Below are 25,456 nucleotides of genomic sequence, written 5' to 3'. Positions count from 1 at the left end.
AAAAAGAATTAAGTTGATTTTGATACTTTATTTTTGTTATTAAGTGGTTCTAAATACATTGTCCTTTTCATGATTTTTCTATTGAAGACAAGGTCATGTAGCACTAGCTGACCTCAAACTTGCCGCTAGCCAGAACCCTTGATCCTTTTGTCTCTGTCTCCCTAAGTGCTGAGTTTACAGACATGGACACTGTGCCTATGTTCTGGCTTTTCTTTTCTAACTTTATTGAATCATGGTTGGGGAACATTGACTAATAACAAAACTCAGTTGTAGTTATACCAATGGCAAGCAAGTTGAAAATCAAATTTAGGGCAAGGGTAATTTATAAGATCAAATAGCATATAATATATTTTAGTAAATCCAAAACATACTGTAACTTTTGCTTGTTTTGGTTTTGGTTTTTTTTTCTCCCCCAGACAGGGTTTTTCTGTGTAGCCCTGGCTGTCTTGGAACTTGCTCTGTAGAACAGACTGGCCTTGGACATTTACCCTGCCTCCCATGTGCCAAAAGGTGAGCGCCACCACACTTGGCCTTCTTCCCTTTTTGAATCATTAATTTTGATCATTATTTGGCTCCTTCCTTTTTAACACTGTAATGATTATATTGTATTAATGTCTCTCTGTCTGTGTAGTAGATATATACTGTTACAAATTTTCTTTTTGAGATAGAGCTTTAGTAGGTAGTTCAGACTGTCCTGGAACTCGCTCTGCAGATCAGACTGGCCTTGAACTCAGAAACCACCTGCCTCTCCCTCCCAGTGCTGAGATTAGAGGGGTGCACGATCAAGCACAGCACTGGATTATTATTTTTTATATGATAGGTCTTATTTACAAATATTTGACTTGAAGTTCAAAATAGCTAAGTTTCTAGTTTGGTTAAGTTGCTTCATGGTTTTGTTTTAAATAGGAAATTTTGTTAAAATAATCGGTAAAGCTTTGTGTTCTGCCGTAATGATTTTTTTTTGCAAGGGTTGTATCTAGCAATTTTATTGATTTTTAAAAATTTCATAATAATTAAATTCATTTTCCCTCCTCTTCTTCCTCCTTTCTTTTTTTCCCCAGTACTAGGGATTGAGTACTACGTACTAAGGCCCTTCACATGATAGGCAAGCACTTTACCATAGAGCTGCCTCTCTGTGTCTAACAAAGTGCTGGTAATTTACATGTCCCTTCATTGACTTACAGTTTTCTTAGTTTTTTCATTTTTTTATCAGCTCCCCATACTTTGATCATTATGTTTTTAGTTTAGTAGTATTTTATTGTCTTCATACTTTTTAGGGGAAAAAACCCCTTAGTTATTCCTTCCTTAAAATAGTTAATTCTTTAGTTTAGTTCCAGGGAAAGATTGTATAATTTAAAAACACTTGTTGATGGTCACTTGGAGTATGTTTATTGCTGGTCTTGTATGGCAAATCCAGACCACTCTTTTGTTTAATGACTCAAAGATTTATTAAATTATATATTGCAAAGCTTATTGCTAATTATATTAATAAAACGTCAGTATAGAAACACTCTATAGTTGTGCAACTGCCAATTAGAAAACATTGTAGTTATAGAAAGGCCCAGTCTTATATTCTTACCAATGTTTATGATGCATGGAGACCATTACTATGTTAGCATAATGTGTTTAGGAGTAGCAGTAATAGGAATCATTATATTTATATAGGTAAGGTATAGCATGCAGTCATTATTAGTTACTATTAGTGTTAGTGGGTAGGACAGTGATAGTAACAGTGTTTATAGTTAGTTTGACATGATGGCATATGACTGACCCTAGCACTGCGGAGGCAGAGGCAGATAGATCTCTAGTTTCAGGCCAACCTGGTCTATACAGGAGTTCCAGGACAGTTAGGACCATATAGAGATACTGTTTCTCAGAAATTCAATTAAAAATAATAAATGAAAACATAAATAAATATTCATAGTTTATGTTTGTGGTCTTGAGTGTAGAACCCAGTTTCAAACATGCTAGGCAATCACTCTACCACTGAACTATACTCCCAGCTCTTTACAGTTTATAAATATTTTGAATGTTTTAAAAAGTACAAAGTGAGAATATGTGATTTTAAAAACTAGTTACCAGACAATTAAGGAAAGAATTAGTTTGAATAAAGTAATTGAAAGTTAGACTACATTGAACTAAAAATGTAAGGCAGATATACTAGTTAGCACCTGTAATTTCAATACTCAGGAAGCTGAGGCAAGAGGATCTGTTAGTTCAAGGGCAGCTTGAGCTATTGATTTATGAGACCCTTTTTCAAAAAATCAAAATCCAGCAATGGTAAATGACTTTACCTGGTGAGGATGGCTGCTGCTAAGCCAGACTACCTGGGTTCAGTTCCTGGAAACCACATGGTATATAAATAGATGGCTAACTCACAGGCTGAGCTCTGACTTTCACAAGAATGTGGGTCTTGAATGTGCACTCACATGCATGTACTTATAAACACTAAAGTATTAGAAGGGGTTTTACTTAGTTTTATTTTAAGAGAGAGGTCCTGGCTGTCTCCCTGTAGATCAACCTCACAGAGATCCTCCTGCCTCTGCCTCTCCAGTGGTAGGTTTAAAGGCATGCACCATCACTTAGTCTAAGTTGTTGTTGGTGGTTTCTTTTTGTTTTTTCGAGACAGTTTCTTTGTATAGCCCTGACTGTCCTGGATCTGTTCAGGTTGACTTCAGACTCACAGAGTTTGCCTCTGCCTCCTTTTTGGGATTAAAGTAGTGTATATATCAAGAAAGGAAATCTGTAAGAAAGGTACTCACCTAAGTTAACAACTACCGAAATGACTAGGCCAGTGATTAATTAAATGCTTGGTTTGGGAAAAGATTGGCAGAAATTACAGGAACAAAGCAAATGTATAAGGGAACCCTTTTTAAATAACACCAACATTTCTTTACCCTGCAATTTATTTGATGGAAAGTGACTTTTTAAAAATTTCACCTACGATGGCTTTATTTCACGTATTCTTATCTAATGTAGTTTAATCTCCACTCTGTATTATGTTTACATACTGTCTTTATCCTCGTTTTACACACTCCACTTCAGTACACACCTACAGCTAAAAACAGACATGTGAGTAAGATTTCTGTTGAAAATCTCAGCAAAAGATACAAAGCAACTTAAAAATTAGTCACTATGAAGTCAAATAGGGTGAAACAAAGAGTCCTTCTATTCCTTCCATTATGATAAACAGCAGAATGTTATATGGTAACAGTGGATTGGTCAATTATTGCGTGCATTTAAATTTAAGGGTAATGCTTTTATAAAGGGGAGTTTATTGCTTTACATATCTGAAAACAAATGCAAAGCCTGTACTATTCCTACCGTCAGGCTAATCTTAAAAACATTTAACGTAGTGTGGTATTGTTAGCCTACAAATATAGCTAAATTCAAGGGTATTTTTGGCAGCTCTTAATCTGAGCAGGAATAGGAGCTTTGGAAAAATAAGGTTTTAGGTTTGTCATTTTAGGGCCAATTTTTAATAGATTGTGAAAGTTCAGACTCTTTAAGCAAACAGAACCTTGCAATTACCAGTTGGCACAGAATGGTTTTATGGAAAAACTAGTCTGTAACAAAAAAAACCTTGGACTTAATTCCTGAGCGAAGCATACAAAAGTTCCAAGTGGGGGCAGGGCAAGGAAAGAAGACACAACAGCATTTTCTCTCTGACAGAGGAGGTGAGCAGGATTGTTTGAAAATAAAGTAATATGGTATAATCTGTTCTTATGGATGAGTTACTTATGTCTAAGAATATTTGTTCTGTTGAGTGTTATATTATAACATGTTACTAGTGATTCAGGTTTTTTAAATTTCTGGCTCATGAATGTTTTTTGTTTTATTTATACATTTCCATGTTATTTTCTATGGTACATTAAAAATCATGACTTTAAATTTAACATAGAATAAATGTCAAATACCTTTGCTCTTCTTTTCTTTCAAAATCATATTGAGAAAAAGAAAACTCCAGAGCCAAGGAAACCTGAAACATACTTTTCATCAGAATGCTTTGACCTTGAATCAAGCAATTTAGAATCTGTGAGGGGGAAAAAAAACTAAGAGAGTTAGTGAATCTGTGGTCATATACCAGAAACTGGCATCTTATAAATACACTAATGTCCAAAGCAAAAAGGTCATAGGAGAAAGAACAAAGCCATGGACATAGTCAAGTGATTAAAGCTGAGCCATTTCCCTATCAATGTAGGTAGGTCTATTTCTGGTGGTCTTGTAGCAGGAAATGCATTAAGTTATCTGAGTTTTCTGAGTTATACATGGATTTACAAAATGGGTGCTGTGGCAGGAAAGGTTGGGATAATGTTTGTTTAATTTTGTGATATTGTAGATTGAGCATAGGATCTTCGGCGTGCTAGTCAAGGTACTCCTGAGCTATTTTCCAAGCCATCTTTTTATTTTAATTTTTATTTCATTTTGATTTTTTCCAGGTAGGGTTTTCCTGTGTGGCCCAGGCTATCCTGGAACTTGCTCTGTAGACCAGGCTGGCCTTGAACTTAGAGAGATCCATCTGCCTCTGCTTCCCAGGTGCTGGGATTAAAGGTGTACTCCACCCTCTTTCTTTTTTTTTATTTTTTGTAGCACAAGTCCTAAGTAGGTGGGATTAGGCTTGTGCCACCAGACCTAGCTAAGGGGCAGTAATTTAGGTGGTTTATGGTCATTCTGCAGGATATGATACTGGACCTGGAAAATATAATACTTTTCCACCATTAAAGGAAAGCCTGACTGATTACATTATTTTTTTCCGAGACAGGGTGTCTCTGTATAGCCCTGGTTGTCCTGGAACTCATTCTATAGACCAGGTTGGCCCCGAACTCAGAAATCCGCCTGCCTCTGCCTCCCAAGTGCCGGAACTAAAGGCGTGCGTCACCACTGCCTGGCTGATTACATATTTTGTCTTTTATACTCATACTAGAAAGGATGCATGTGCCTGTTAAAATGCAAGTTCACTTCATGGCAAAGCAGAGGTTTTCACTGGGGCTGAGGAAAGTCTCCCAGCTGTCAGTGTAACTAATTTAGCAACTTGTCTGTAAATGTGGACAAGCAAAAGGAACAATGCTTTTGAGGAAAAGCACCAGTTTGGAAGAGGCATCCAAAACATCCAACTGAGAAATGAAACACTGGGGAAGACAGTATATAATGTTTGGTGTAGAATGACCATTGGGATCTCAGAAGTATTTGGGAAGGCATTTTGTCCACCCCAAAAATTGAAAGATTGCTATGGAAAAAACCCTAAGTTATTAGGAACCAAATAAAGGATCTCTTGCTGGGTGTGGTGGTGTATGTCTTTGATCCAGGTGGATCTCTAGTTTGAGGACAGGCAGAGATAACATAATAGACCCTGTCTCCAAAACAAAACAAAAGATCTGATTTGTGATGATCAAGTTAGCCAGTATAGAAAAGTTAGTAGAAAGATAAATACAAAGAGAGGAAAGTCAGGGATGGTTAAGAACACATACAACTTACAGAGGACTGGAATTGAGTTCCCACGTTGGGCAGATCATTACCACCTGTAACTTCAGCTCCAGAAGATCTCACACCTGGCCTCAGTGGGTACTTGCACTCACATGCTCATACCCACGCACATAAATACATAATTCAAAAGCAAATAAGAGGAAAATTACTAATAATAGAGGACAGATTTAGGGGTACTTATCCTGTAATAGAAATTCTAACGAGTGATAGAGAAGCCAGCTGAGTGCACTTAGGAGTTTGAGGCTGGAGAAATGTCACCAGTTTGAGGCCAGCCTAGCCTGCATGAGTTATAAGCCAGCCTTTGCTACATAGTAGGACCCTGTCTCAAAAAACAAAAAAAGACGGGCTACAGAAAATAGAAGGAGCTGGGTTCAAAGCTCAGTGGTAGAGCACTTAACCCTATGTGAACTATGTCTAGCTAGAATCAGTCTCTGGTTCTGAAGAAATAAAGTGTACTGCAATGTCTAAGAAAAACCTACGATGCAAGAACTTAGCTGGACCTTATGACATAGATGTTTGTCTTAGTTAGGGTTTTACTGCTGTGAACAGACACCATGACCAAGGCAACTCTTAAAAGGACAACATTTCATTGGGGCTGGCTTACAGGTTCAGAGGTTCAGTCCATTATCATCAAGGTGGGAACACGGCAGCATCCAGGCAAGCATGGTTCAGGAGCAGCTGAGAGTTCTACATCTTCATCTGAAGGCTGCTAGGAGAATACTCTCTTCCAGGCAGCTAGGGTCAGGGTCTTAAAGCCTACACCCACAGGGATACACCCACTCCAAACAGGAGCCACACCTCCAAATAGTGCCACTCTCTGGGCCAAGCATAAACAACCATTATAATATGTAATGCCAGCCACTCAGAAGATTGAGAGGCAGGAGGATAGAAAGTTAAAGACCTGCCTGGTATGATAGGGTACGTTAAAGGCTGGTTTGGACAACTTAGTAAAATTACTTCAAAAGGTGAAAAAGAGGGCTGAGATTCAACTCAGTGGTAGAACATTTGCTCTCTGTTGAAGGCCCTTGAAGTTTCTAGTGCCAAAAATCCAAGAAAATATTCTTTGTTTAAGAACATTCTTCAAATCTTGATTGAAGGGCTCACTGAGTGTACATGTGAGTTGAAAGTGCTTGTTAAAGTGATCACGGTGAGAATAAAAACTGATGACAACTGACAAATAGTAAAAACTTACGATTACTGATAAATAAAAACTCAGTGATAGCAGTGAAAATAAAAGACTGATATGCCTTTAATTCCAGCACTCAGGAGGCAGAGGCAGGTGAGTTTGAGGCCAGCCTGGTCTACAGAGTGAGTTCTAGAACAACCAGGGCTACATAGTTCATTGTCCCAAAAATTAAAAAGAATAGCTGACTTTGAGGGTTAACCTAAGACTAATGACAATATTTGGAGAAATGAAGGCTGACTAATATTGAACAACATGATAAAATTTGGGAACAAAGTCTAACTTCAGAGGTAAGGTAGTAATTAGATTTTAATAGCTGTAAATTTTCACCAGTTTCAATTTCTGAAAAAAATTCTGGATAGGTTTACTTTTGTTGCTCTTCGTCAAGTTTGAAGCATCTCCTCTACCGTATATAATACAAATTAGTTCTCTTGAGTGTGGCAGTGAAAAGACCAGTCAGCTATAACATTTTATTAAAGAAAGGTTTTTGGAGGACCATAAGCAAAAAAAAAAAAAAAATGGTTTTGCATATTAGCAATGTGTATATCTAAGAATCCTATTGATTTGTCTAAGAGTAGTCAAGCAATTGTGTAGGTATGCGAAAATAGAACACAGCTATATGGTTGAGTCCAGCCTGGACTGTATTGCAAGACTTTGTCTTTCTTTCCAGAAAGAAAATTAAAGAAATATAAAACAAATAAATTATCCAAAATTCCTAATTTAAGACTTGGAAGTACCATTGCTTTTCCTATTGACTTGGTGGGGGTGTTTATGCTGCCCTGTTTTAAAGATTGGAAGAAAGGAAGTTTGGAGGGGCATTTCCTGGGTTTCACCTAGTTCAGTATTTCTCTTAATACTTAATTTTTTCATTTTGAATTCTTTTAGAATCATGACTTTTGTACCAGGAGGGGATGTTTTTCCAAATTGGGGTGATAGTCTCAGAGGTATTTTGTGTTTAAGAAAAGCAATAACAGCCGGGCGGTGGTTGTGCACGCCTTTAGTCCCAGCACTTGAGAGGCAGAGGCAGGCTGATTTCTGAGTTCAAGGCCAGCCTGGTCTACAGAGTGAGTTCCAGGACAGCCAGGGCTACACAGAGAAACCCTGTCTCGAAAAACAAAACAAACAAACAAACAAAAAAAAAGCAATAACAATGATAGTTTTTCATCTGTGTTTCATTGTGGTTCTCTGAAGCATTCTGTTTACTTGTCTAGCTTTTGGGGGGGGGGGTTGGTTCCTGCTGCACAGTACACAGACTTCTGTGTCATTGTTGCCTTGCCCCCTTTAACCACTTTTACTTGATCCCATTTTTCTAAGTAGTTTCCATTCTAACAGCACAGTTTCATTTTCATTGTCAGAGGGAATTAACAAGACTAACCCCAGAGGGGTTGCAAAGCCCTATGTATAGTCATTTCTGCTTATAAGTACAAATTGTGCTTTTTCCAAACTTGACTGGGTTTTGTAATGGCCTTCTTCCATGCTTGCTAGAATGTTAGAGATTATGATAAGAAGATGAGAATAACAACATAATTCTGTCCTGGCATATTGGGTTCATATTGTAGAGCCTTTGAATGTTGGGGAGCTGTTGAAGTATTCTGAGCCCAGGGGAGTGCCCTGATCAAAGCAGTGGTAGGAGGATTAGTCGCCACAGATAGCAGTAATGCCTCAGACCTTGGCAATAGCTCTTAGTCGTTCAGGATTCCTAGTCATTTGTTATAGGAGTGGCAGGAAGAGCAAGGCCACTTAAGAGGCTATTTTCATGCCTCAGGGATCAGGAAGTATGAAGCTGAGGGGCAATAATAAGACTGGAGATGATAAGGACTGGGGTGGATTGTTGAGGAGTCCTGTGGAGAAGTAGTTGACAAGGTAAGACTGTGAGTGGGGAAGAAGGAAGAGAGGAGAGTGGCCAAAAGAGTCATAAGTCTGGTGGAATCAGAGGTGCTGCTCTGAGCATGTAGATTTTGGTGGTCTGTACAAATGATACTTGAAACCAGCTGAGTGGAGAGAAAACAGTAAGAGAAAGGAGTAAGTGTACCAGACTGAGAAGTCTGGCTCTGTTGTAATGTGAGGGGAGTCAGGGCAGCTGTTGCATAGAGAAGGGGAAGTGAGCTAAGGTGGCACTTGGAAAAAATAGGTTGGAATGAACTTAGAATCAGTGGAATTGATTATCTGTCAGAGTCTAATAGAAAAGCCAAAGAAGATTAGAGCTGAGTAAAGTAGTTGCTTTACAAGTTGAGAATTTTTAGAGTTGGTGAAAATTAGTCTTATGTACTGAGACTTGATAAATGTACCTTTATGTATCCCTTTTGTTGTCTTAGTTGGCTTAATTTCATCTGACATTTCATTATGCTTAGAAGGATAAAATACACTTATCATTTTGCAATTGTATTTTTTTAGGAAGGGGAAAAAATTATACCCATAGGTGACGTTAGGGAGTAGTAGTGACAGTTTAGAGCATATACACCTTGATTTTTGTGGCTAAACCATTTTTTGTTTATTTATCTTATTTTATTTTATTTATTTATTTTTGGTTTTTTGAGACAGGGCTTCTCTGTATAGCCCTGGCTGTCCTGGAACTCACTCTGTAGACCAGGCTGGCCTCGAACTCAGAAATCGGCCTGCCTCTGCCTCCCAAGTGCTGGGACTAAAGGCGTGCACCACCACTGCCCGGCCCATTTTTATTTATTAATCTAGTCACCCTTTGTTTTAATTTCAAATAATTCTTAACACAAACATAGCTATTTCTTGAAAATGAATAGAATTGTTAGCACATTGAAAAAATTTAAGTTTTGTGTTTCTCGTGATATTTCTTTAAGGACCACGTGGAATTTAGCATATAAAAATAAGATATATAGGGGCTGGACTCTTTTGGTAAAGTGACTCTTGCATAAACATGAGGACCTGAGTTTAGATCTTCAACACTTCCATAAAATCTGGGATGAGTTGGTGACAGACCAGTCACTGGAGCTCATTAGCTAGCCAGCCTAGCCAAGTCAGTAAGAAGCCTTGCCTCAATAAGGTACAAGTGTGGATCCTAGAATCATATCTTTAGGGTCCTGTGTATAACTTGAAGTAACCATAGAAGCCAGGGTAATAGACAGCAGACAGGGCAAAAATGGGAGCTTTAACTAGAGATGGCAGAAGAGGGTGTGGGGATAAAGACAGGAAGGATATTTGGAAATGCCTTGGGGAAACCTAGAAAAGAATTTATAATACAAGGTGGAGAGCAATCAAGGTTGGCCTCTAACCTCTGTATGCATACCAAAGCCCACCTACCTATATGGCCATGCATGAATTCAGTACATACAAATACAATTCAATACATTAGGGAAGACATAAAAATAGCCATGTTTATTAACAAGGATACTCAGAAAGATGACATGATCTGGAAGTTCTGAGTAGGGAGGATACATTTCCAGGATATTGTGTATATGTTGGAGTTATAGGGGAGGACATTTGCAAGGAAAGAGCTCTGTAGAGGTTAGGTCTTTTGTGTATTTTGTGAGGTTAGGTCTCTCTCTCTCTCTCTCTCTCTCTCTCTCTCTCTCTCTCTCTCTCTCTCTCTCTCTCTCTCTCTCTCTCTCTCTCTCTCTCTCTCCTCTCTCTGTGTGTGTGTGTTTTCTAACAGTCTTGCTGTGTAGCTAGGTTAGCTTAGAATTTGGCAATCTTCCTGTCTGTCTTTGGGTAGTATAATTACTGATGGGCCCTAGTGTACTGGAGATGGGTTGGGATGTTCTGGCAGTTTTGCTTATTGGAGTGTATGTGCATGTGTGGTGGTGAGAGGTACTTGGGAGAAAGCTGGGAGAGACAGTGATGGAAAGGTAGTTTGGAGTTAGAATTTAAGGTAGTATGAGCTTGACCCTTTGAACAGAGAAACAATGCATTAGAGAAATTACATTTCTGTTAAAATTTTCACAAACATATAGTATTTACCAACAAAGAATTAAAAGCCAAAAGAAGATGTATCTAATAGTTCCATTTAGTTTGGTTTAGAAAGTAGAGACAGGAAACCAATGAAGAGGTTTCTGCAGTATTTAGAACATGGGCAAATAAAATCTGTGATGTCTGATCTTTTGAAATACTGATTAAATAATATTAGGTGGTATGTTCCTTGATATGTTAAGGGTTTGTTTGTTTGTTTGTTTTTGGCTAAAGTAGGAAAAGGAGAATTAAGGTCATTTGGATGTCTTAGGATCCCAAGGGAGGAGGATAAAGTGAGGCCTTAGGAAGTTCTGTGTTTAGGATCCAGAAACCTGATTTTTTTGTGTTTGTAAACTTTATTTTACTAGTCTAAGCCAAAGTAGGAAAATGACCTTCCTCAGTTCCTGTGTTAAGGGCCTAGACTGAGAGATGGAGGCAGGCTGAGAGTGAGAGAAAAGGATGGTGAAAGGAACGGATTAACTGATTTTTGCTCACGGTTTCGGATTATCAAGGGTAGAAATCTTATTAGACTAAAATTGAACTTACTGTTTTTTTTTTTAACCATTTCATAGCTAGTGCTAATCACCTTTGGACAAAATAGTTAAATATACTGTGAAAATTGAACTTGCAAAAGTCAGGGGATTAAGAAAAGTGCTTACTATAATTGTGTTTACTATAATCATGTACTTTGTGATTCTATGTTTGTTCAATATAGTGCTTGAAAGACTGCATAAATTTAGAGAAGTAATGCAAAAACTTGTGCAGAAATTTCCCATGACTGAATGAATTTGGTTGAATCTTTAAAAAGTCAGTTGCTGGGCAGTGGTCACTTACACCTTTAATCCCAGCACTTGGGAGGTAGAGCAAGCAGGTCTCTGAGCTCAAGGCCAGCCTGGTCTACAGAGTGAGCTCCAGGATAGCCAGGGCTACATAAACAAAATAAGTAGTTAAGTATCCTGTGAGAAGATGGTGTTGCTTACTCAGATGACAGTGCTAGGGTCCTGAAAATGCTCTATATCTTGATCCTAGGTGGTAACTAAAGGTTTTGGGGGAAGGGGAGGGAAACACATAAAAATCCTGTTAAGTAGCTCAGTTTGGCCTTGAATATTTAGGGATCCTCCTGAATTCTAGGATTACAGATGTGTACCATTACAACTAGGATGAAGGTTTTCCATATATGTGAATGTTTATCAATATGCATGCATTTAGATCTGAAACAGTGACTCAGTGCTTAAGATTAATATTTTTTTTTCCAAGACGGGTTTCTTTGATTAGCCCTGACTGTCCTAGAAGTCACTTTGTAGACCAGTCTGGCCTCGAACACAGAAATCTGCCTACCCCTTCCTCTGGAGCACTAGGTTTAAAGACATGTACCACCACTACCCAGCTCTGAATTTATTTTTATTTTATTCATTTAAGACAGGGCCTCACTAGACATGGTCTTGGGTTTTTTGTTTGTTTGTTTGTTTGTTTGTTTGTTTGAGACAGGGTTTCTCTGTATAGCCCTGGCTGTTCTGGAACTCACTTTGTAGACCAGGCTGGCCTCGGAACTCAGAAATCCCCCTGCCTCTGCCTCCCAAGTGCTGGGACTAAAGGTGTGTGCCACCACCGCCTGACTAGACATGGTCTTATCATGTAGCTGAGACTGATTTGGAACCCTCTGTATAGCCCAGATTGGTCTTGAACTTGTGAGTCTCCTGTCTCAGTCTCCTGAATACTATGATTATATGTGTGTACTTGGCATGCATCTCAATTTAAAATGGGCCTGGGTAAAGGTGATCCTTTTGATTTATATGTTTCTGTTAGATAGATGTTCATCTGTTGTATAACTCAAGTCCTTCAGAAATGAAAATGTGACATTAAAAAAAGGATACCACAACTAATACTGGCTTCCCTTGATTTAGGTGTTCTGGCTGATGAGAATTTAAAGGCCATGGATGAAGATGGACTTGAATTACAACAACAAGCACCAAACTCATTTTTTGATGCAACAGGTATACTTGGATTGCTGTACTTTTTATCTACCATATCGGGAGGTTGTTGTGGCTCCAGTTGTTGAACTCTCATATTGTTAGTCGTGTTTGGATTTCAAAATCTACAAATGGAAAATGAACACATTATCATTCCTTTCTTAAAAATTGGACCTTTTTATAAGGAGCTTTGTATTCTTGTCAGTATAAATTGAGTATCCTTAATCTGAAAATCCCAAATGCTCCAAACCCCAAAACTTAAGAGTACTGCTATGACACCATAGTAGAAAGAAAATTCCGCACCTCACATCATGTCATGGGTTAAATTTAAGGCACACGCATATATGAACAAGTGCTGTGTAAAATGATCTTTAGGCTATATATGTAAAAGTGTATATGAAAGAAATGAATTTCACATTTCTACTTGGATCTCTACCAATGATACATTATGAATGTGTGAATATTTTAAAAGGTGAAAAGTTTGCTATGCTAAACACCTCTGTTCTCAGGCATTTTGTTTTAGTTTTTCGAGACAGTCTCTAAAATCCAGGTTGAGCCTTTCATTCTGTACCCTTCTACCTCAGCCTCCTGAATTCTAAGACTGCAGGTGTGTGCTGCTTGCCTGGCCTGGCCTGGTCTCAAGCATTTTACATAAGGAATACTCAGTCTCAGACAACAGTAATATCAGCCTCTTAGTGTTTTCTTTAGTTATTATCTTCTTGCTCAGTTATGAATTCTGTTCTTTGTCTCTTTGAAAAAATATTCCTCGCCACTTAATTCTCCCGTCACATACTCTTGTCTCATTCTTAGTTGGCATTGACATTTATTCCTTACCCTGAATTTCTTTAATGCAGCCCACTAATGAGAATATGTACCACACATGTAGATTATGTGATATCCGTGTTCTCTCTCACTCAACTGGTACACATACTGACACTGTCCTCCTCTAACAGCCTTCTCACAGCTTCCCTCAAAGAGTCTTGCTGCAGGAAGAGTTTGCTTCACTGCCCATGGTACACAGGGGAATTTATAACATTGAAGTGGGTACAGCTGAACTATATTAACTAATTTTTCTCAGTGATCAGGTTGTAGTATATTAAATAACAAGTTCATCAGAAAGTTAAACATTTAGTAGGGGAGGACATCAGTTTTCATAGGATAGTCTTTCAAGTTTGGTGATTTCCTTTTGATAATGATAGTTATAATTCTTTATTAGAACATGAAGCATAATTATTGTTCTTGGAAGAGAAACAAAGGAGAAAAATCCACAGTGTGTATTTGCTCTTACTTTTGACAAAATGCTAGGTTTCCTTGTCAAAAGGTGGTAGGTGGTAGAGTGAAAGACTGTTTCGTTTTGGTTCTGATTAACACTTAAGGTATTTGTTTATCTTAGCAAGTCACTAAATCGGTCAGGGCCTCCGTTTTTATGTCATGATCATAATGAAATGTCTTATTACAATTTTTCAGAACATTTCCCATATATTCCCATTTGATGGTCACAATCTTGTAAAGTATGCATGGTACATACTAGTCTTGTTTTCCTTCAGTGACTTGTTCAAGGTCACAAAATTATTAATTGTTGTCTAACCCTCATCTGTGATTTACATTTTTGCTTGTTTGGTTGGTTTTGTTTTTTTTGAGACAGGGTTTCTTTTTGTGTCCTAGAATAGCTTTGGCTGCAAATTCACAGATCCACCTGCCTCTGCCTCTTTGAGTGCTGGGAATAAAGGTGTGGGCCTCCAACGAAGCCATGCTATTTTTCTTGCTGTTTTGTTTTGTTATTGAGTGTTTGAGTAGGGATATAGTGATTGAATTAGGTACCTACTTGGATTTAGCTTGTTCTGAAAACCAAGCAGAAGCATTCATCTACTGAAGAATTTGTTTTTTGAGACTTGTAGAACTTTCTTTGTTCTCTAGACTGACAGCCAAGATACTGGATTTGTTTTATTTTATTTTGTATTTCCCATAAGGATGCATAATTCATTCCATTTGCAGCATTCGTTGAGAGCAATATTAACTGCACATCATAATACTGTGCAAAGTATGATCTTGGTTAAATCATTTAATCTCTTTGGAGATTAAATTGATTGAAAAATTGATTTCATCTCCTGTCACTTTTAACTAAGATGGACTCTGGTAGAGTTTCTTGTATTGTGAGGAGCTGCTTTGGGGAGTGAGGGCAGGGAAGTGGCTAGAAAGAATCCAGTACTCTGCCGAAGTTGTGGATAGGTTCCTTCTGCTACCTACCTTTATCCCACTGCCCCTCAGCAGTGGCACTTCTATACACTATCTGCCCACAGGGACAGACCAAAGTTTCTGGTCCTTCTTTTTGTGTATGTCCTGGTCTTCTTAAGTCCTAGAATAGAGATCAAATTCTAAAATTCTGTAGTCCTAGGTAGAGAATGTTCATGATACCAGAGCAAAAGGAGAAGGATGTGAAAGAAGTGAAGGAAAAAATGGAGTCATGGGAAAGATGGAAATAAGAAAAAACAAGTTCAGGGAAGGGAGATAGAACAAACTGACCCATCTGCCACCCATAGTTACATTATTTTTTATAACCATGCCTTATGTAACTGAATGAGTATAAATCAGCATGCCTAGAATTTTACTGTTGGGAAGATTCTTCTTTGTTTCAATTGTATTATCATCATAGATTATCCTTATCTATTGATTTGAGATGAATATGTAAGAATGTCCTAAAGGGTGTCAAGGGAACCTAAATGTGTAAGAACACTGAGAAGCTACTGTAGTATCTTGGGAGAAACTGAATAATAATTTTGCTGATTGAAATATTTATTTAGTGCTGAAATTCATGATTTTATTTACTGTCTTAGCTATGTTTTGTTGCTGGAAAGAGAAAATCATGAACAAGGCAACTCTTATAAGAGAAAGCATTTAAATTGGGTACTTGCTGATAGTTACAGAGGTTTAATCTGTTATCATCATGGTAGCAGGTGCTGAAGTAGTAGCCAAGAGCTACATCCTGATCCCTAGGCAAAGAGCTTTCCATTTTGCTCTAACAGGCAGAAGGTTAGGAGCGGGAGATAGCACATACATGTGCACACACAAATGTACACTAGGCCTGGCGCTTGGCATGAGCTTTGGAAACCTCAAAGCCCACCCTAGTGACACACACCCTCCAACAAGTCTGTTCAAACACTTCCTGGGGATTAAACATTCAAATTATGAGCTTATAGGGGCCATTTTATTTTTATTTTTTAGGAGCTGGTGCTACACACATGGATGGTAATCAAATTGTTGTGGAAGTACAAGAAACGGTTTATGTGTCAGATGTTGTGGATTCAGACATAACCGTACATAACTATGTTCCTGATGACCCAGACTCAGTTGTGATCCAAGATGTTATTGAGGATGTTGTTATAGAAGATGTCCAGTGTACAGATATCATGGACGAAGCAGACGTATCTGAAACAGTCATCATCCCTGAACAAGTGCTGGATTCAGATGTAACCGAAGAAGTTTCTTTAACACATTGCACAGTTCCAGATGATGTTTTAGCTTCTGATATTACTTCAGCCTCAATATCTATGCCTGAACATGTTTTGACAAGTGAATCTATACATGTGTCTGACGTTGGTCACGTTGAACATGTGGTTCATGATAGTGTAGTAGAAGCAGAAATCGTCACAGATCCTCTGACCACTGATGTTGTCTCGGAAGAAGTGTTGGTAGCAGACTGTGCCTCTGAAGCAGTCATAGATGCCAACGGGATCCCTGTGAACCAGCAGGATGAAGACAAAAACAACTGTGAGGACTACCTTATGATCTCTTGTAAGTTTGGGGGGAGTATAGTGTTTCTCTCAGGTACTTCTGAAGGCTGTTTATTTAACTTACACCAGGGGTGAAACTTTCTTAACTAAATGTCCATTAAAATGAAATGTATAAAAATACCTTGTCCAGGTGTGGTGATGCATACCTTTACCTTTAATCCATCACTTGGGAAGCAGAGGCAGGCAGATCTCTATGAGTTTGAAGCCAGCCTGGTCTATATAGTGAGTTCCAGGACAGCTAAGGCTACACACATAGTGAGACCCTGTCTCAAACAAAACAAAACAACATACATCTCTGTAAAATAAGTTTTTAGAGTCTGTAAGGTAACTGAAAATTGTGAAGAGTGAAATAGTTGACGTTTTTATATAAAGGTGTGATACAAAGAGGGTTTCTTCAGTTACAGAAAGACAGACTCTAACTTTGAAATCATGAACGATGTCCGGGGGTTAGGAGGGAGAGCTAGACATACACACATGCACCAGCCCACCTTATTGTCCTCAAACAACTTGGAAACACATGACCAAACTACTTGTATTCTTGTATACTTATAGGTACAGGAAACAAACTACTGGTCAGAGAAAGCCTGAAGTATAAACTTAGGCTCTTGGATGTATATTAATAGTAAATGTACTTTGTATGAAAAGTACTGTTTATGGAACAGAATGGGAAAGAACGTAGTACTGCAACATGATTTTAAGCATGATGAGTTTATTAGAGCAATGAAGCAAACTAAGGTGTTTTGGGGACATACCTCTAAATGTTTTAGGTTGGCATGTGGGAGAATAGTTGTCTTCTTAAAACAGTTCTTGGTACTATTTTCAGTTCTAGGTTAGATGGTAGACTAACCCAGTATAAATTCTTAACTCCTTAAGGCACTAAACTCCCATAAATAAGAACCGGTAAATTGCCGGGCAGTGGTGGTACACGCCTTTAATCCCAGCACTTGGGAGGCAGAGGCAGGCAGATTTCTGAGTTCGAGGACAGCCAGGGCTACACAGAGAAACCCTGTCTCAAAAAAGAAAAAAAAAAAAGAACTGGTAAATTATTTATAAATTTGCCTAGTTGTCCTCATATATTAAATTAGTATACCCATATAATGGAGTGCATCAGCATTTTATAGGAAACCATCTTATTGAGTTATTGAGATATTCTCATCCTGGTGTGGTGGCACGTGCATACTTGTAATTTCAGCACTAAACAGGCTGAGGAAAGAGGACTTTACAAGTTTGAAGTAAGCCTGGGCTGTGAAATAAAATACCATCTCAACAATTTATGATAAATGGTCTTTGTAAAGACCATTTACTTAGCATGTATTTATAGGACTTATATGTGTTGACATTGCTGTAGGTGCTCCAGTTATTGAGAAGTCCTAAATACATAAAGTAGAGAAAGTCATTCACTGTTCCTAGAGGGAAGGGCTTATAGTCTACTGTAGGAGGGAGGTTACAGAGTAATGCAGAGTTGTGACTGAATTCTTGTGGAGATTGGAGTAGCCCACCTTTGTCAAGGATGAATTTTAGTTTTACAAGATGAAGGAAAGGGGTACGGGTGAGTGGAAGACATGTTTTACAGAGGGTTGGGGGATTGAGGGGATGGCTCATTGGATTAGTGTTTGCCATGTAAATATGGGGAATGGGGTTTGGAGCCCCAGAAACCATGTAAAAGCCAGGCAAGCATGGTGGCCAACAATGATCTTAGACAAGACTTAGACAAGAGGCAGAGAAGCAGGTTCCTTGGGAGCAAGCTGGCTAGGGAGAATGAATGAGCTCCAGGTTCAGAAAGACCCCCATCTCAATAAATAAAGTAGGCAACAGTCAGACTAACATACCTGATACCAACATTGGGTCTCCACACACACACATGTGGTATGCGTGCGCATACGCATGCACGCAAACACACGCACACATACACGCTCACATGCTCACATACATGCACTCATGCACATCATGTGTATTATGAAAAAAGTAGCTAGCTATGTTTCTTTGTGTGCCTGTTTTTTTTTTTTTTTTCATGTGTGGTTTCCATCTTGGCCTTTCCTAGAAACTAAAGATGTTCTGATATCTCTGTACTTCATTCCTTGTAATGAATTTCAAGAAATAGAATTACTGGGTTATAAGGTATACACATTTAGGACCATTGAGATGGCGCAGCAGGCAAAAGTGTTTGTGTGTTGCTATACAAGCCTGATGGTGACCTGAGTTCAGTCCCTGGAACCCACAGTGGAAGGAGAGAACTGAGTTCCCAAAATTTCCCTCTCTTCCACACATGTGCTTTTACACATAAACATAGACACAGAATACAGACAATAATAAAAATTTAGAAATGATTAGGCATATTTATAAGTTTGGTTATATTATCCCAATGTTTTGTTTAATATAAATCCCGTGTTATGAGATTCTTTTTTTATATTCTAACCAACATAAGACAGTATTTTTCTTTTTAAGTTTTTGCTGGTCTGCAAGAGAATATGTGATGTAGCTTATTTCAATTTTAAATTTATTTTGTAAGATAATCCTTGTAGCAGTAGAGATTAAGTGAGGCTGGGCGGTGGTGGCACATGCCTTTAATCCCAGCACTTGGGAGGCAGAGGCAGGTGGATTTCTGAGTTCCAGGACAGCCAGGGCCACACAGAAAAACCCTGTCTCAAAACAGAATAAAAAAAGGAAAAAAAAAGAATAAGTGAACAAGAGACTAGGTATAGACAGTAGTTGAAATGGTCCATGTATAAGAAAGAGTACCTCAAGTTGGGGTGTGGTAGTATAGTTCTGTAATCCCAGCACTTAGGAAGATTGAGTTCTAGGGCCAGGAAGATCTTTCTCAAAAACAAAACAACAATAAATATCCCAAAGACCTTAAACAGTAAAGAAGATTGAGGAGAGCCGAACTTGAGATTAGAAAGTTAAATGGGTGAGATGTAGTCTCAGATGAGCTGGGTGGGACTTGGATGGAGAAAGATAATGCAGAGCTAACTGGTGTTTGACCCTAAGGTTTCTAGCTTGTAATATTGAGTCATGATAATCATTCAAGAAAGGCAGTAGGTTTGGGGGGTAAGAACGGTTTAGGATTTGCTAAGAGTATGAGGTGCTTCCTTGTTGGAGACAGTCTCATGCTTGTTTTCCTGGCAGTTGAATATATAAATTTGACATTTTGGAGAGAGGAGAAATTGGTGAGGTAAGAGAAAGATAGGAAGTATCTCATAGAAGGGGTTGATGTTTTCCAGAGAATGCTTGCAGAAAAAGAGTGGTTAACTATGAGATGTAGTTACTATGGACTCAAGTGTGTGTGTGTGTGTGTGTGTGTGTGTGATATCTGTGTAATGTGTGTATGTGTGTGTGTATATGTGTGTGTGTATGTATACATATATATATATGTATACATACATACACACATACATTCATTCCTGGATATCATAAAGGAAGGACTCTTGAGTCAATGTACCACAGAAACCTACATGGCAAAGTTTACTGCTATACCATAATAGCTAAGTAATAAAACCAGCTAGATGTCCACCAGCAGATGAATGGATAAAGAAAGGTGGTAGATATTCAGCTGGGAGAAAAATAAAATAATTTGAAGGAAATATATGAAGCTAGAGATTATATTGTTAAGAGAACTAGGTTAGACTCAGACATTTTCTCTCATGCTGACATTACAGATTGAAATTTGTGTATGGAGTAGGTTGTAGGTCATAAAGTAGAAAGGGAAGGGGCTGGAGAGATAGCTGGTTAAGAGCACTGACTGCTCTTCCAGAGGTCCTGAGTTCAATTCCCAGCAACCACATGGTGGCTCACAACCATCCGTAATGAGATCTGATGACCTGTCCTGGCATTTAGGTGTACATGCAGACAGAGCAGTCATAAAATGAACAAATAAAAAAAAAGTAGACAGGGACCATGAGAAGGGAGAAAGAACTTTTGTGTGTGATAGGGTCTTTCTATGGAACCCTGGTTGTTCTGAAGCTGAAACTTATTTAGGATGGACTTAAACTCAGATAGCCTGCCTTTGCCTCCTGAGGGCCTGGATGAAAGGTGTGAGCCTCCACACTGAGAGGGAGGAACAAGATTTATTTTATGTGTATGAATGTCTTACCTGCATGTATGTATGTGTAACACATGCCCATAGAAGTCAGAAGAAGGTATATTGATTGGCTCAGATGATTCTGAGCCACCATGTGGGTGCTGAGAATTGAACTTGGTTCTTCTTTAAGAGCAACCAGTGTTCTTAACCGCTGACCCATCTTTCCAGCTGACCCATCTTTTTTTTTCCTTGTTTTTTGTTTTTGTTTTGTTTTCTTTTTTTTTTTTTCCCCGAGACAGGGTTTCTCTGTGTAGCCCCGGCTGTCCTGGAACTCACTCTGTAGATCAGGCTGTCCTCGAACTCAGAAATCTGCCTGCCTCTGCCTCCCAAGTGCTGGGATTAAAGGCATGCGCCACCACTGCCTGGCAAGGAAGAATTCTTTAGGAAAGGGGAAGGGAGAGGGTAAAATGGAATACATGTGGCATGAAAGCAGAAGTGGGGACTACTTGGAGAGAGGAAGGCAGCTAGCAACAGTGGATCATGAGGGAGTGGGGTGAATAACAGTATTATATACGTATATGAAATGCCATAAGGAAACCCATTGGTTTGTATGCTAACTTGAAAACAAAGTGTCAGTATAGATCTTTTGTGTATAAAATTATGTAGGCATTTGAAGTTAGCTTACTACAAGGTGAAACAAGATCTCATTAGAAAGAAGAGGAGAAGGAGGTAAGGTGAAATCAAAATTGAAGGTTTTCAGAAGAAAAGGTAACAAACTGAGTCTTTTCAACACTATTGAGGATACAGAGAATGCCTTAAATGTGTCAGGCACTGAGAAGAAAGACTCTTGGTAGATAATAAGGATGTTGTTGGTATTTAGATGTTGGTGGTTTATTGAAACTAGAGAGTGGGTAGGAGATGGAAGAATTGAGATGATGAAATTAGGACGAAACAATTTAAGCCATTATGGTTACTCAAGGGACAGGAGGCAGTAGTATGGCTTTTGCTGGTTAGCGAAATGGTGAGTGTATCTCAGACATGCTTATGAGTACAGGGACAAACCAATGGACAGGGCCAGTTTGACAATAGAAGAGGAAGGGACTGGTGTTTAGGGTCAGAGTAAATAACTGTTAGTTGTGTCCTAGGCAGAGAGAAAAAATGTTAGTAGAAATGAGAATCCTCTCTAAAGACAGAAAATCAGAGGAATGTTTGAATGTCATAGCTGTTTTCCCTGTGGAGCATCTTCATCTACTTAGGGTTTTACTTCTGTGAGCAGACACCATGACCAAGGCAAGTCTTATAAAGGACAACATTTAGTTGGGGCTGGCTTACAAATTCAGAGGCTCAGTCCATTATCATCAAGGTGGGAACATGGCAGCATCTAGGCAGACCTGGTGCAAGAGGAGCACAGAGTTCTACATCTTCATCTGAAGGCTATTAGCAGAATACTGATTTCCAGCTATCTAGGATGAGGGTCTTAAAGCCCACGCTCACAGTGACACACCTACTCCAGCAGGGCCACACCTCCTAATAGTTCCACTCCCTGGCCCGAGCATATATAAACAATCACATCTACCAATACCGAATAATAAGCCCAAGGATAGTGTTGATGGACATGGGCTAGTTTAAGAAACTTAGATAAGTATAACTCTAAGCCAGCTGAAGAGTGAAGACTTGAGTTCATTAGTAAGATATTCTAGTATAAAAATAATGTTTTTATTTTATTTTGTAAATTTTAGATTTATTTTTATGAGTATTTTACCTACATGTACATATATGTACACCATGTGCATGCTGGTATCTGCTCTGGTCAGAAGAGGGCATCAGCTTCCTGGAACCACTGGAGCTATGAGTGGCAGTTAGTATGCTGGGAGCTGAACATGGATTCTTTTTGAGAGCAAAAGTACTCAACTGCTGAGCCCTCTCTCCAGCCCCTTTATTTTGGTTTTAAAAATAGATTGTGTGTTTGTGTGTGTGTGTGTGTGTGCGCGCGCACACACACACACACACATATAAACATGTGCTTGTGCTATGGTGTCTGTGTAGAGGTCAGAGAACATCTTGTGGAAGTCCGTTCTTTCCTGTAAAAATATCTTTTATTTGCCTGGTATACTTGTCATCTGGGAGACTTACTGCCCCTGTTGGCTAGTCTAGGTTTAGTCCTGGAAGCTTCCAGCCTCCAATCTTATCTAGGCCTAGCTTCTGAGACTTACTGCTGAATAAACTCACCCTTTCTAGTTGTTTCTGGGCTCTGATTGGCTGGTTCAACTCAGGTGTTTTGGCTCAAAATTCCTCTCCAAGCTGATTGATCCAATCTGGCTTCTCTCTCTTGTCCTGAATGGCTCCGGACGGTTGGCCTCATACTAACTTTAGCAGTATGTTCTAATCTTCTGGCTCCTTCTCATTCTCTGGCTCCTTCTGTGTTTACATGTGTCTAGCTTGTTCTTTTCTTCAGTCTGTCTCTGTAAAACTCTCCCAGTAAAACTGCCTCCCTCTTCCTCTTGGGGCTGCTCTACTCTCCCTCTCAACTCTGGTATATTCTCCATGAACTCTACTGTATACTCTCTCCTTCCTGTATTGTCTGTCTCTCCCTTAAATAGTTTTCCTTTCCTCTCTCTTCTCTTAAGTGATGGGCATATCCTATTCTGTTAAATCTTTCTCTGATTCATCACTTTTTCTGTTACTCAACTAAATATCACTTTCAAACATGGATACTTCCTTTTATAAACTAACTTTACTTTCATTGTTTGGGATTAAAGGTGTGTACTAAGGGCATGTCTGTATTCCAGCCAGAGGGATTAAAGGTGTGTGCTAAGGGCTGAACCTCATCCTAACAAGAAATAGGCTCAAATATCCTGTAACAATTACTGTTGTGCAGGTTCCAAGCATAGAACATGGATTGTTAGCCTTGTTGGTAGCCTTTGCCTATCAAGCCATCTTGGCCCAAAACCCTATTTTAAAATGCCAATACCAGATCTTATATAACAAGACTAGACCACTGAGCACCAAGGTTAGAGGAAATAGTTGGCTATCTCCCAGATTGTGAAGGGGGCGGCACTCTGGCTTCTTTCTGCTTTCTGTCCTGGCTTTCACCCTTCTAGCCTTCTAAGGGTTTACTAAGGAGTAAGGCTTGACCTTTATTGCTCTTTTAGAAGAACACCTTTAGAAGACAAATTTTAAAATAGGTAAGTTTAGTAGTGATTGAGACTAGCTTATCAAGTATAGTATTGCAGAATTCAGACTTTAAAAAAATCTTAGTTATATTTAGCTGTCTTTTTGGTCGTAGGGTTCTGATTGAAGTCAGTATTAATGGCCCTGAAAATATAAATTGGGCAGAAATAAATATTTTAATGTATTTTGACATTTTAATGTTTTATATGTATTAAATATATTCAATATTATATTTACTCTATTCTTGTTAAAAGATACATGTTCAAAGAAAGTAAAGGTACATTTAATTTAAACAGTTATGTAGGCTCATGTTCCTATCCTATTGCTATAATGAGGTAGTTAGGTTGTTTTAAAATTAGATTTAACCAGGCAGTGGTGGCGCACGCCTTTATTCCCAGCACTTGGAAAGCAGAGGCAGGTACACTTCTGAGTTTGAGGCCAGCCTGGTCTACAGAGTGAGTTCCAGGACAGCCAGGGCTATACAGAGAAACACTGTCTCAAAAAACCCTAAATAAATAAATAAGTAAATAAATAAATAAATAAATAGATTTAGAGATAGTGGTTTTGGTTGTATCTTTTGTATTCTCTATTGTATGTTGTTTGTCTATTACATCTATTGTGCGTTTATTGTAAGTTTTGAACTTTTTCCCCTTCTCATCATGATCTCTTCAAAGTAAAGAGATAATATTAAACAATCCACTTTTGGAATCAAACCATTGTAACGTGTTGGAAATTGTTAGTGTTTTTTTGTTTTCTACCTTCTAACAAAGATGGTTCATAAAGCTGTATTTTAACATAAACTCTATACTGACTTTAGACCTTTAAGAATGGCAAAGGTTTTGTAGTAAGCAAGTAGAGGAATGTGTGGAATGGTTACATTGAATAGGAAAGTTGCATTGTCCTTGTCTTGAAAAACTTAAAAAATCTATTTCCTTAGAGATTTTCAAGTATACAGAACATTGTTATTATCACTTTAAAATTTCATCTTTAAAGATTGTTCAGAGGTTCTTTCCTTTGCTTTTCTTTTCTCTTCTCTTTTCTTTTTCTTTGCTCCTCCATCTGAAATTGTTCCTATAGATGATATTCATGGGTAGAGTTGGTCCTAAGTTGCATCTCTATAAAGAAATAGACACACATTCATTTTCTTTTTTCTTTTTTAAAGATTTATTTATTATTATATCTAAGTGCACTGTAAGACACCCCAGAAGAGGGCATCAGATCCCATTACAGATGGTTGTGAGCCACCATGTGGTAGCTGGGAATTGAACTCAGGACCTTTGGAAGAGCAGTCAGTGCTCTTAACCGCTGAGCCATCTCACCAGTCCCGCATTCATTTTCTTTCTCTCTCTGAGAGGGAAGGAGACTATTGTATAGGCATTCTAAATTAGGCATCTATAATAAATTACTGGATTACGGACTATAGTGTACTGTAATTTTAGATGCTATAGTATCTACTGTCACTGCGAGTAATCATTTCCTAGTTTTCAGTCTTCAGGTGGATTTCCTGAGGCTTCCCTGGACCTGTATAAAGAAAGCCTGCTTAGGGTCTGGAGAGATGGCTCAGTGGTTAAGAGCACTGACTGCTCTACCTAAGGTCCTGAGTTCAAATCCCAGCAACCACATGGTGGCTCACAACCATCCGTAATGGGATCTGATGCCCTCTTCTGGTGCTGTCTGAAGACAGCTACAGTGTGCTTACGTATAATAAATAAATAAATGTTTTTTTAAAAAAAAGAAAGCCTGCTTATATTTGCCGTAGTTCTGTTATTAGTGATGAGATTGTTCCCCAAAATTTTATTTCAGTTTTTAGGTCAAATGTTGGGCAAGATGGGAAGATGATTTGCTAGTTTCAATTTTTAGAATAGAAAAATAATACCAAAAAATAAAGTGAGAGAACTCCTGGGTGGTGTGGGATTATTGA

At 38.5% G+C, this 25,456-nt stretch overlaps 1 protein-coding gene across 7 annotated transcripts in view; it reads left to right on the top strand.

Moving 5' to 3' along the window:
• Zfx (zinc finger protein X-linked) overlaps window positions 1-25,456 on the top strand; it is a 48,683-nt gene that overhangs the window by 9,407 nt on the left and 13,820 nt on the right. For 6 of the 7 annotated variants that reach the window (XM_031364923.1, XM_031364952.1, XM_031364915.1 and 3 more), the window contains 2 exons: window positions 12,490-12,579; window positions 15,778-16,347. In XM_031364923.1, the coding sequence (XP_031220783.1) occupies window positions 12,519-12,579; window positions 15,778-16,347 (631 nt within the window). In that variant the 5' untranslated portion in view covers window positions 12,490-12,518. Of the gene's footprint in view, window positions 1-416; window positions 511-12,489; window positions 12,580-15,777; window positions 16,348-25,456 lie in introns of those variants that run through there. The other variant, XM_031364938.1, reaches the window with a different exon arrangement.

The sequence above is a fragment of the Mastomys coucha genome, chromosome X, assembly GCF_008632895.1.
Source record: "Mastomys coucha isolate ucsf_1 chromosome X, UCSF_Mcou_1, whole genome shotgun sequence".
In the NCBI taxonomy this organism is placed as follows: domain Eukaryota; kingdom Metazoa; phylum Chordata; class Mammalia; order Rodentia; family Muridae; genus Mastomys; species Mastomys coucha.
The sequence above is the reverse complement of the archived record's forward strand: the minus strand, read 5'-3'. Positions and strand labels throughout refer to the sequence as shown.